At 51.6% G+C, this 11,866-nt stretch overlaps 1 protein-coding gene across 1 annotated transcript; it reads left to right on the top strand.

Annotated features, from left to right (window-relative positions):
• Positions 1 to 3,695: 3,695 nt before the first annotated feature.
• On the top strand, positions 3,696 to 11,533 carry LPCAT4 (lysophosphatidylcholine acyltransferase 4). Its single transcript, XM_008516333.2, has 14 exons — positions 3,696 to 3,981; positions 5,297 to 5,439; positions 5,775 to 5,995; positions 6,379 to 6,491; positions 6,608 to 6,668; positions 6,955 to 7,013; positions 7,228 to 7,262; positions 7,819 to 7,873; positions 7,999 to 8,081; positions 8,341 to 8,466; positions 8,831 to 8,963; positions 10,033 to 10,131; positions 10,472 to 10,628; positions 10,913 to 11,533. Exons 1-14 carry the CDS (start codon positions 3,868 to 3,870, stop codon positions 11,065 to 11,067), a joined length of 1,554 nt encoding a protein of 517 aa, XP_008514555.1. The 5' UTR covers positions 3,696 to 3,867; the 3' UTR covers positions 11,068 to 11,533.
• The last annotated feature ends 333 nt before the right edge of the window (positions 11,534 to 11,866 follow it).

The following is an 11,866-nucleotide window of genomic DNA, read 5'->3' as shown; positions in this document are numbered from 1 at the left end:
GGGGGACCTCAAAAAGAGAGGAATCCACCCAAATCTGTAGGTATTGCAAGTAAAATCTGATGACAAGTCTTTGCTTGGCTTTTCTGGCCTGGAGAGGCCTTTAAAGCTCAATCTAAGATTCCTCATAAGAAGTTCCAGAAAAGCAGATTTGAAAGAACCTATATACTCCATTGCTAGTCTTGCTGTACTTATGTAAATAATTGAGCCAGTTTTATTGAAACTAAACTTATTTTGCAAATCAATTAGTCTTACTTTCACTATCTTTGGTAAAAAGGAGGGTGATTTTAGAGAGAAAAATTATATTTCAATAAAAACTATAGTACACATTCATGGATATTAGGTTCTAGTTCTGATAATTGTCTTTGAGGTTTTTATTTTATATCTGTTAACCTTACTGGATCCTGAATTCTTCTAGTCTCTTAAAATATCTGGCTACAAATCTCTAAACTAATGCTTTCAATTTTTTTCCCATCATTTTCATTTGGAATCATTGAGAACTGAACCTGCCGTTTTCCTGAAGCCTTGCAACCTGAAGCTGGACAGCTTGATACAAACTTAAGAGAGATTCATGTCTGTTGCTGTGTAAGACACTCAGTAAGATACCTGAATACCTGATGACATCGTCAGAGACATTTCAAATCTCAAAATACGCTTCAACTCTGACACCTAGAAATCTTTTGACTGCCTGCTGCCCGGGCTCAGAAAGGTTTATAATTTGCTCCCACCATTAATCTTGTTTTTCTTTTTGTATCTCTAGAAACACTTCTTATTAAATACCTGGTTACTTGCTTACACAATATAGGCTGAACTTTGGGAGCCTACCTGCACCACTGTCTTACTAAAAGACTGGTTCAATGAGATGGAACAACCTATGCCCCTCATCAACAGGATAACCCTTCAAGATTGAAGATGAACAACAAAAGGGGACATTGATACTGGTCAACAGAAGGTTGATATAAGGGAAGCCATACTGTTGAAAAGAAACCATATTGTAACTTTCAATGACCTCTGATTAACTAAACAAGACATGCTCTATAGATTTTATGGACACTTACAGTTGCTGTAAGTTGATAACTTTGTTCTTCTGAGTTCTTTAGGAATGTGATGACCCCAAGGCAGAGAGTCTGTGCTGATGGCCATCATCAATGACAACTGAAAGATCAGGGTATAGGCCGTTGCTCTGGTCTCTGATGCATATCCAGTAAAACGAAAGATTATCAGGAACTGAGACCAGATCTCTACCCCACCTGGAGATCAGATGGAGGCCCCACTGGGATTAGGTCTATTTTTCAGGGACTGTTAAAATTTGCGTTGTCTACACTTCTTATCCTTCTGGTCAGACACTTGATTATAAAATGTGCTTTTTAGATGTTTTAGATGTTGAGCAAGATACAAAATTCTAATAGTACAAAAATGTCAGCATGAAGCAGGGAACAAGAGAATGCTTCCAAATGAGTGCTAAACAGTTTCATTCCTCTAACCCAGATCTATGTCCCAATTCAGCAGGAAGTAGCTAGATGGGTCGTTGCCCCAAATCCCTCAAGAATGAAGAATACCAAAGACTAGAAGGGATTGAACCAGGCAAAGAGTTAGCCATTGATGATTAAGTAGCTAGGAACTAAAGGTGTTTTTCCTTTTTGCAATTACAGCTTTTAGTGGTGTAGGGGAGGAAGACATTTCCTCTTCCCAAATGGGGGTTCGTCTGGCCGGAGAACGAATTAAATTCACATGAGACAGAATAGCAAGAAAATATTAAACAAAGCTTTATGAGGAACGATGGCCCGGGGCCTTTCTTCCCGAAGGAAGAAAGGGCACTGAAGAAGTGGGGTGCACAGAGTGGTTATATACCCCCAAACAGGGTGTTTCACATGTGATTGAAATGTCCCTCCCACAACAGTCACAAGATTGCCCTGTCGGCACAGTGCTTGGTGGACACAGCAGGTAGTGGTCTACTATCTTGGTGGGCCTCGCAGGAGGCAAGTCGATTGTCTGGTGCTGGGCAGTCACAGGTGAGCACAGCAATCAGTTCCTTCCCTAAGGAAACATGCTTAATCCTTAAAGAAATGCCAACGTTGGGAGGGGGAGGGAAGTCAGTTACAGGAGGTTACCAGAGAAGCACAATAAAATGCAGATTTAAGTCCTTGCCTTTGGTATTGACTAAGAGTTTCTAGAGAGAAGGTCATCGCCTTTCTTCTTCCTGGTACAGAGAGGGAGGCACCTTTTATAGATAGAGATTTACCTTACAAATGTAAACATATCCTAACAAAGGGCAAGTTCCATTCCTCAGAGCCTCCTTCCCTGTCCCAGTTTATCAAAAGCAATCAGCCTCAAATAATCCTGATGCCAAAGAGACATATCTTGGGGTGGCCAATTCCAGGTCCCCACAGTGGTTTAACTCCCCCATTGTTAACTGTGCTGTTTAGGCAATATGCTATCTGACTGCCACTAGGCTCCTATAGATAACATCTTCCTGGAGCCTGAGTCACCATGGTAATGTGTGCGTGAGGTGTTTCTCATGAATTAGAACTCCTTGTCCACTTCAGGCCAGTTGAGACCACCACCCTATCAACTGGGCCTGAGCAGATGTCTAACAGGCAACCTTTTGACATCAAGAGGCTAAAAACTCCACCCTCAAACCACGCAAATGCCAACATTTTGAGACCATGGGTCCTGTGAAGAGGCATGGCATCTGACTATGCTTGCACAGATCATCAATCACCTCACCTGCCCTCACCTCCAATCACCTGTCTCCACATTTCAGACCACCTTTCCCCTTACTCCATAAATATCCCTGAATCCCTGTTTTCGAGGAACAGAATTTGAGACTCATGCTCTTGCTTCGTCACGTGGCTGCCTTGTGATTAAACCCTGTCTCTGCTGTAATCTTGTCATGTTGGTGCTTGGCTTTCTGGGTGGTGGGCAAAAAGGAACCTGGTTATGTAACACCTTAGCCTCTCACACAGTGGAGAGAGAGAGAGAGAGAGACAGAGAGAGAGACAGAGACAGAGACAGAGACAGAGAAGACAGACTAAGAGGAAAAAGAAGGCTGGCTCTGGGGTCAGCCCCGCTTCCCGGATTCCCACTGCCCTCCTCAGGCAGGCCTTGCCCTGTTCCTGGGAAAGATGTGGGCCAGTGTCTTGTGTGTTGCTGGCTGTGTGATGTGAGGAGTGCTCACATCAGAAGAGGCGCCCGGCCCAGCGCAGGCAAGACGCGGATGCCCAGACGTGAGGCTCAAAGCCGCCGGCAGAAGGCGCGAGCGCCTGGATGGCGTCGCCTGGACCAGGAAGGAAAGGTGGTCGGCCGCCAGCGAGGAGGGGTCACCGGGGCCCCGCCTTGCCCCGAGCTGCCGGCCTCGGCGCACGGCGCCCCCGCCCTTCCATTCCCATCCGCCCGAGTGCCCCACCCCGATCTGTACTCGCGGGGTGACCTCGACGCCCGGGCGGGGTCGGAGGGCGCCCTCGGCTCTGCGCCCACCCCGCGGCCCCAAACCCGCTCCAAGCGAGGCCTGCGGGGAGGCGGCGGCCGGGTCTTCAGAAAGGAACGGCCGAAGGGCCAGGCCTGGGGCAGCCCCAAGGCCGGCAACGCGCCCCAGCATCCGGCAGCCTCTGAACAATGGCCGGAGGGGTCGCGGGCGGCGCGGCGGTCGCGGTGGAGCCGGGGTGTTGGGGCGCTGGAAGCCCCGCCCCTCGGCCGGCTCCCTGACTGCGCGGCCCGGCCGCGCCGCCTGCTCCCCGCCCCTCCGCGCCCCGCACCAGGCGGGGCCGGGCCAGAGCGCCGCCGCCGCTGCCGCAGCCGCAGCCGCTGCTCTGCAGAGCGCGGCCCGGGGCTGGGGCCAGGGCGCCCTCCCTTCCACCTTCTCCCGCCGCTATGAGCCAGGGAAGTCCGGGGGACTGGGCCCCCCTCGACCCCACCCCCGGACCCTCAGCGCCCCCCAACCCCTTCGTGCATGAGTTACATCTCTCCCGCCTCCAGAGGGTTAAGGTAAGGTTGTGGGCGGGGGGCGTCTAGACGACTCGCGGGGATAGAAGCAGGAGGCCGTTTAGAGCCCTGGCAAAGATGAGGGTGAGGATCCGGAAAGGTGGTGGGTGAGAGGCTTACGGGGCGCGAGTCTAGGTGTGCGCACGTGGGGGCGGCGGGGAGCAGGCGAGGAGTCCTGGGGAGGACGCGGGCTTGGGCGATAGACAAGCTCCGACGTATGGAAGAACTGACTAGGTGAGGATGGAGGACCGCAGGGGACCCAGGGGTCGGGGAGATGGAGGACACTGGGGAATGCGGAATACATCCTGCGGAGACCGATGAGCTAGGATGGAGCTGGAGGCTACGGAAAGCCGGGGGTGGGGGCAGGGGCGTGCCGAGTGCTTTTCCGAGGCTGTGAATTAGAGGGAAGAGGTTTCTGGGCCCGGAGCCTGCGCCCGTTCCCTTCCTACACCCTTTCCATCCACTGCCCCCACCTCCCGCACTGCAGCACCTCCGGGGGAGGGGGGGGCGAGCGGGGGTAGGAGGCTGAGAAGAGGGTTGGCTACAGGAAGTGGAGGGCTGCACCAACCTAGGGAAACTGGGTGGGAGGTGGTGTAGGAAGGGAGTGCCCTAGGTTTCTGCTGCCATCACCTCCCCTGATGCGGGCTCCTGGGACTCCATTTGTTTACCTGCATTCTCCCCAGGGCAGCCCGTGGAGTCATCCTGGCTCCTGGCAACCCCTACCCTGCGGAGTAGGCCTAGCTTTTCTCTCTGCCATCCCCCAGTACTAGGGGAGTGCCGTTGGGCAGAACTAGAGACTGGTCTGAGGCCTGAAAAGTGGACCTCTCTGTGTGTTCCAACCCTCTGCCTCTCAGGCCCAAAGTGGAGAACTATGCACCTGGTTTCTGTTGGACAGAAGACCTATTTATGGAGTGGGACGTGGGGGAGGAGGAAGAAGCATCCTGTAGCCCACTCTACATCAAGCACTGTGGTGGACGCTTTCACACGGGTTATCATTAAAGCCTCTTAACAGCCTTCCCAAGTGTTAGATGCACATATGACATTCAATTTTATAGGTGGGGTGGGGACCAACTGAAAGAGGAAAATGAAGCCCTTCATCCTATTAGTCTTTCATCCTGTTCCCATCATTGGTGTTTTCATCCCACCTTGGATTCCAATCCCCTGTCCTGTTCCCAAACCACGTGTCTCCTGATTTACAGGGGGTGATGGCTCTCTGCTCCTGGGTCTGTCTGTATGGGAGAAGGGCAGCCAAGGGAGAGGGGCAGCTGTGGAGGGAGTCTCCCATCCCTGAAGTGGCATTCTCTCCCACCCTCTGCAGTTCTGCCTCCTGGGAGCATTGCTGGCCCCCATCCGAGTGCTTCTGGCCTTTATCGTCCTCTTTCTCCTCTGGCCCTTTGCCTGGCTGCAAGTAGCTGGTCTCACTGAGGAGCAGCTTCAGGAACCAATTACAGGATGGAGGAAGTAAGTGGGGGATCAGCCCCTAGAGACCCTACTGCTCACTTCTCTTCCCTGCTATCCATTCTGCTCCCTCTGAGAAGAAGAGGAAGGAGGGTTCTGAAGCTCTCCTACCTAGCCTGGGTCAGTGAGATGAGTCACCAGGCTCAGACCTGGGGCCCAAGAAGGACCTCAACTCTAAGTGACATGTCCTAGTATGTCCCAAAATAGCCAGAGACTTCAGCCCCTTGACCAGAGTAACAGAGGGCAAAAGAAGGGCACTTGCTTTCCTGGGTGCCTAAAGCCTGAGGGTGAGTGAGGGTCAGAATCGCGGCCTCCACTGACTCAGCCTTGCTCTGCAGGACCGTGTGCCACAACGGGGTGCTGGGTCTCAGCCGCCTGCTCTTTTTCCTGCTGGGCTTCCTCCGGATTCGCGTTCGGGGCCAGCGGGCCTCATGCCTTCAAGCCCCTGTGCTTGTTGCTGCCCCCCACTCTACTTTCTTTGACCCCATTGTTCTGCTGCCCTGTGACCTGCCCAAGGTTGTGTCCCGAGCTGAAAACCTTTCCGTGCCTGTCATTGGAGGTGAGAGAGTATAACAGGTGAAGGGGAGAGGCGACAGCTCTGGGCAAAAAAGACAGCAATGTGGAGACGTGCACACACTTGAGAAAAGAACTGGCCGCCAGGGGAGGGAGAAGTTAGAAGGGATGTTGACTGATGCTGGCAAATGAAATGCAGATTAACAGCATTTGTGAACCAACCTCTTAGGCTCTGAGGGCTGGGGCTTAGAGAAGGTGTTGGAGGCAGCTCTGGTCAGTCCCCTAGAAGGTCAGCACACGGTAAAAAGAGAGTCCCAGGGCAACAAGATAACTGCGAAGCATCTCCTACTGTGGAGGAAGGGGAGGCTGCAGGTGTTAATGCCCCCAGGTAGGAACCAAGTGACTCCTTATATCCTCTCTGGACCCCAGCCCTTCTTCGCTTCAACCAAGCCATCCTAGTGTCCCGTCATGACCCAGCTTCTCGGCGCAGGGTGGTAGAGGAGGTCCGAAGACGGGCTACGTCAGGAGGCAAGTGGCCCCAGGTGGGTAAGGGTCTTAAGATCTGCTTGCCTTTTCTGTGCTCCTGAAGAGGCTTCTCTTCTTCTCTCCTCGCCTTCAGCCTCCCCACTTCATTCTGGTCCCTTGGCTTTTTCCTCAGGTCCTGTTCTTTCCTGAGGGCACCTGTTCCAACAAGAAGGCTTTGCTTAAATTCAAGCCAGGTGAATAATTCAGTAGTGGGTGGTAGGACTATAAGGAAAAGGAGCCCCTGATTTGGAAAGGGACTTTAGAATAACCCAAGAACTGGAGGGGTCGGGGAGGAAGGGAGGCAGGGAACCTCCTAGCTGACCCTGAAAAGTCTCCAGGAGTCAGAGAGAAAATTATAAATGAAATGAAGCCAGGCCACATCTCATCTGAGAACCGTCCCAGACCCCCACACTTCATGCCATCTAGCTGCCTCCATGCATTAACCTCTGCCTGGGGGGTGGGGGTGGAAATGGGCTTTAGGAGCCTTCATCGCAGGGGTGCCTGTGCAGCCTGTCCTCATCCGCTACCCCAACAGTCTGGTGAGTCTGGAGGAGGTGGGGGCGGGGGTTGGGGGAACTGTTGAAGCCTGAATCCACCCTAAGTGGGAATCATTGAAAACTGTTAGTGCATGATGGGATGTGCATGTGGGGGTAGGGCTTGGGCGGGGTCAGGGCCTCTGCTCAAAGAGAATCCAGGCCACTTCCGGGGAAGAAAAGTAAAGTTTTTGTCCCCTTATCTCTGCTTCTCCCATAGGACACCACCAGCTGGGCATGGAGGGGCCCTGGAGTGTGAGTTCTGGTGTTCCTGGGGTGAGGGTGGGGAGCAGGGTCCGTCAGAGAATTCCTGGCCCGTCTTCCAATCTCCAGACAAGGTGAACGGCCCTTCTTCATTCTCAGACTGAGAGAACTCTAGAGAAGGGGATGCCCGTTGCCTCTGTTTCGTTCTGATCTCCCGATATAGTCTGGAAGTGCTTTCAGCTATGCCACCTAATCACTCCTGCTGTGGTTATAGCTCCTTCTAACTTACTTTCTTAGGTTTCTAAGTGATTTTCTCCTTCAGTCATCCCTTCTTGAGACCACCACCAACAGGCTTGCCTCTTCCCTTCTCCCCGTTATTCAAGCTTCCTCTCGCTTGCAGCTCTCCCTCTGGCATCTCCCTGCAGTGTTTCTCTTGCCCTGCCACCTTTCTGACCCTTGTATCTCCCAACTTCCTAGTCACCCAGCTGACTGTATGGCTAGGCATCCATTTTTATATCAATGGACAGAACTTTCCCACTCCCCTCCTCTGGGTGGGAGGAGCCCATAATTAGGGATTGGTGAGCATCTGACATCTCTCTTCTCTTAGACTCAAAGTCCTTTGGCTCACAGCCTCTCAGCCCTGCAGCATCGTGGATGTGGAGGTATGACCCCCTTAGGTGGGATGGGAGAATGGGCATCCGCTGACCCCTGAAGCTTGGGGAAAGAGGATAGAGGTGGTCACCCCTAGCTTTGAGGTCCTGATAAGAGGTGTGTGTGTGTGTTTCAGTTCCTCCCTGTGTACCACCCCAGCCTGGAGGAGAGCAGGGACCCCACCCTCTATGCAAACAATGTCCAGAGGGTGATGGCACAGTGAGTGTCCCACAAAGTATTTCCTGGAGTAGATATACAGGGCAAAGAAACCATGGGAGGGGTGGAGGGCTGAGGTTTTGAGGCATAGATGGCGGAGTGGGCAGGTGGAACGGCTACAGGACAGCTGAGACTTGGGGCCAGGTGGGGGCAGTTAAAGGTGCCGGATCTGCTCTCCCTAGTCCACAGGCCAGAGTCATTAATGGACCCCCAGAAGATTCTTCTGCCTCATTTCCCCTCCATTCCATCCTTCATCCTGTAGGGCCCTGGGCATTCCAGCCACCGAGTGTGAGTTTGTAGGGAGCTTGCCTGTGATTGTGGTGGGCCGGCTGAAGGTAGCATTGGAGCCACAGCTCTGGGAACTGAGAAGGGTGCTTCGGAAGGCTGGGTAAGTGACCTTGAAGATGATGGTGTGGGCAGTGTCACATATACATAGAGAAAAAGAATAAGAAGAAAAGGAAGAAATGGGAATGAGGAAGGAAAGTCTTAAAAAAAAGTAGGAAGATAGAGGAACTTTTTAAAAGATAATGGAATCAAAGGAAGAAGGAAAAAAGAAAGGGAGAGATATGTAATAACCCCAGGAAAAAAAAGTAGAAATGGCTCTCAAAGGACTATGAGTCAGAGTATATCTTAGAAAAACACTAGATGTACCTGTGCTATGAGAACTCCTGGGGCTGGGGCCAAGGTCCTGCTGGGTGGTATGTCCAGAAAGAAACTGACTCAGCTTTCTGCCTTCTACAATTCCACTGTAGGCTGTCCCCTGGCTGTGTGGACGCTGGAGCAGAGCCAGGCCGGAGTCGAATGATCAGCCAGGAAGAGTTTGCCAAGCAGCTACAGCTCTCTGACCCACAGACGGTGGCCGGTGCCTTCAGCTACTTCCAGCAGGTAAAAAGGAGCTAAGATGCAGAGGACAGAGCCCAGAGCTTGCCCTCCGGGCTGTTGTGCTCAGGATTTAAGATCAGTATTTGAGTGGCCATGTCAGTTGCATTGGATGGCCAATTTGGAGTTTGTGCTGAGTGTTCTAACAGCTGTTCTTAGATGGCCATTTTCTGAGGTTCACTGAGGCTTCATTCTTACAGAGTACCCAGTGCATCGAGGATCAATGTTTTAATCCTTGTAGTGGAGGAACAGTGGAGAAATAATGGGTCAGTGAGGTCCATAAATTTCTGAAGCCACTTTAGAGGTTGGCAAAGATGGGGGATCATTATATGACCCTGTAGGGCACTGTGTGAAGGTTTCCGAGAAGAGTCATGAAGGTTGGGTGGGACGATGACATATGGAGGAGATGACACTGGACAGGCTCGGCAGTTAAGAGTTTGAGACACAGAAGTATTTACAGTACTTGGGAAGATTTTTTAAAAATATCCCACAGCTTTTCCGGGGGATTCCTGAACTTTCTCCAGAATCTTGGCAAACTTTATTTCCTGTTACTTAACACTGGGTTTTCCTGTTGAATTATAATAACCTCAGAAGACTCCTAATGTTTATGAACAGCCACCAGTGGTCCCAAGGAGCTCTTTTTGATCTAAGATGCAGACCATGGCTCTCATCATACTCTGAAGGGACAGAGTGATCAGTGTGATTTCTTAGATTAGGACAGACTGTCCTTGAAAGGAGCTTCCCTGCTTAGTCTGTAGCAGAACAGAACCAAAACCAGAATGCCCCTGGTCCCCCATAGAGTTGGCACAGCATGCATCCCCCTTGGGTTTTTTTGTAAGAAATTATGCCAGTGATCTTTTAGTCCATTGGACCAGTGTTCCCACATAGGCTAAGTAAGGGAAGAACCAGTTTTTCCAGCTTGGGGCTCACAATTTTGAGGGAAGCAGACATAGGGGTCACCGTTGTGGCTGCTGAGGAGGGGGAGGAGCCAAAATCCAGAGTAGAAGGGCTTCATTAGAAGAAGGGGCACATGGGTTAGTCCCCACATAATCCTGGTTTCTCTTTCACCCTCCAGGATGCTAATGGTTTGGTGGACTTCCGGGATGTGGCCCTTGCATTGGCAGCTCTGGATGGGAACAGGAGCCTGGAGGAACTGACTTGCCTGGCCTTTGAGGTATCGGAGTTGGGGGGACATGATGCCTGTGCTCACCTCTCCCCTCTGGAGGCCTGTGTGTGTGCTCTTCCCAATAGCTTCTAGATAGTGCTTGGTGTCCACCCTAGTGCCACAGTGTCTGAACTGCAGAGCCCCAGTGTCTCTACGTTGAAGCAGAGCTGGGACTAGGAAGAGAGCAGAAGCTATGAAGTTTACAATTCTGCAGAAAGGAACCAGGGGACAGGGAGGGCCTGTGCTCCACACTTTTGGAAGAGGAAGAGCCTGTGTGAGGCAGACCTGCGGGGCAGAGTGGGGCCATGGCATGAGGAGACGGCTTGACTCATGTTCCTTTCTCTCCAAGCTGTTCGCTGAGGAGCAAACAGAGGGACCCACCCGCCTGCTGTACAGAGACGGCTTCAGCACCATCCTACACCTCCTGCTGGGGTCACCTCGCCCTGCTGCTGTAACTTTGCATGCTGAGCTGTGCCAGGCAGGATCCTGCCAAGGCCTCTCCCTCTGTAAGTCACTGCCTTCTCAGCTCCACATGCAACACTCCGGGCACCATCAGCCCTGGGCTGGGAGGGAACAAGGCTGGTGGCCAGGGCCGGGGATCAGAACATCTGAGAGGCAGACAGGCTGGGAGGAACCAGCTGGGAAGGTAGAGACGACGTAAGCTTGGATTTGAGAAGTGAAGCAGAGATGAGAGGGATAGGACGTAGCAATTCTGAGAGAAGAGCAGGGGCGCCCTCTTCCTGTCCTTCTTGGATTATTTTACTCCCCATCTCACTCTTAATCTGTCCAGGTCAGTTCCAGGACTTCTCCCTCCGTGACCCGCTCCATGAGAAGCTCTTCAGCACCTACCTGCGCCCCTCCCAGATACCAAATGCCTCATCCCCAGGCAGCCCCACTGCTCGGGCCAACGGGACTGTGCAGGCACCCAAGCAGAAGGGCGACTGAGCCACCTCAGCCTCCCGAACTCGCATCCAGCCCGCAGACTCAGGGCGGCCAGGGGCCCACCCTGTGCCTCAAGCCCATCTCTGCTCCTGCTTGATTTTTTGTTATTGTTGTTATTTTAAGTTGATTTTCATTTTTCGTTTGTTTGGTTTTTTTTTTGGTAAGAAACTATTTTATATATAAATATAAATATATATCTATATCTATTTAAAAAAATGGAGCGCAGTCACATTGATAGTATCGTTAGCTGGGAAGAAAAGGGATTAATGGTTGCAGGCTTCCCACTGGAAGATCCCGATGGTTCCGAAGGTTGGTCCTCTTGGCCATAGCTGGATGAATCTTTACTTCCAGTGGGACAGGGCCCTTTTCCTGCAGAGAAATCATGCAAATTTCATATCCTCCCCTCCTGTTGTCATACCTTACAGACACACATTTTGACAGGCTTCCCCATGAACCTCTTTTTAGCCTATTCCCTCTCGTTCTGTCCTCATTAGAGGTTAAAAAATAGCTAACCGCCATTCCATTTTAATAATCCCGCTGAGATTGACTCCCTCTCCCCTGGTGGGATCAGAAAGCTTTGTCATAGGAACCAGGCCTTCCTGCAACTCAGACCAACCACACAGGCATTTTTGCTGTGGGATGAGTTGAGGACATTAAATCCCTTCTGTCAGTCTCTTCAAAAAAGAAGAAAAGTCACCACCCTCCGCCAGAGAAAGGTGCTGTGTCCTGGTACAATTATAGAAAATTAATTAGATTTAGAAAATTAAGGTATCTATCTCAGATCTGGTAGGTTAAAAAAAAG

The sequence above is a fragment of the Equus przewalskii genome, chromosome 1 (genome assembly GCF_037783145.1).
Source record: "Equus przewalskii isolate Varuska chromosome 1, EquPr2, whole genome shotgun sequence".
In the NCBI taxonomy this organism is placed as follows: Eukaryota; Metazoa; Chordata; class Mammalia; order Perissodactyla; family Equidae; genus Equus; species Equus przewalskii.
This window is presented reverse-complemented; position numbering and strand designations above follow the sequence as displayed.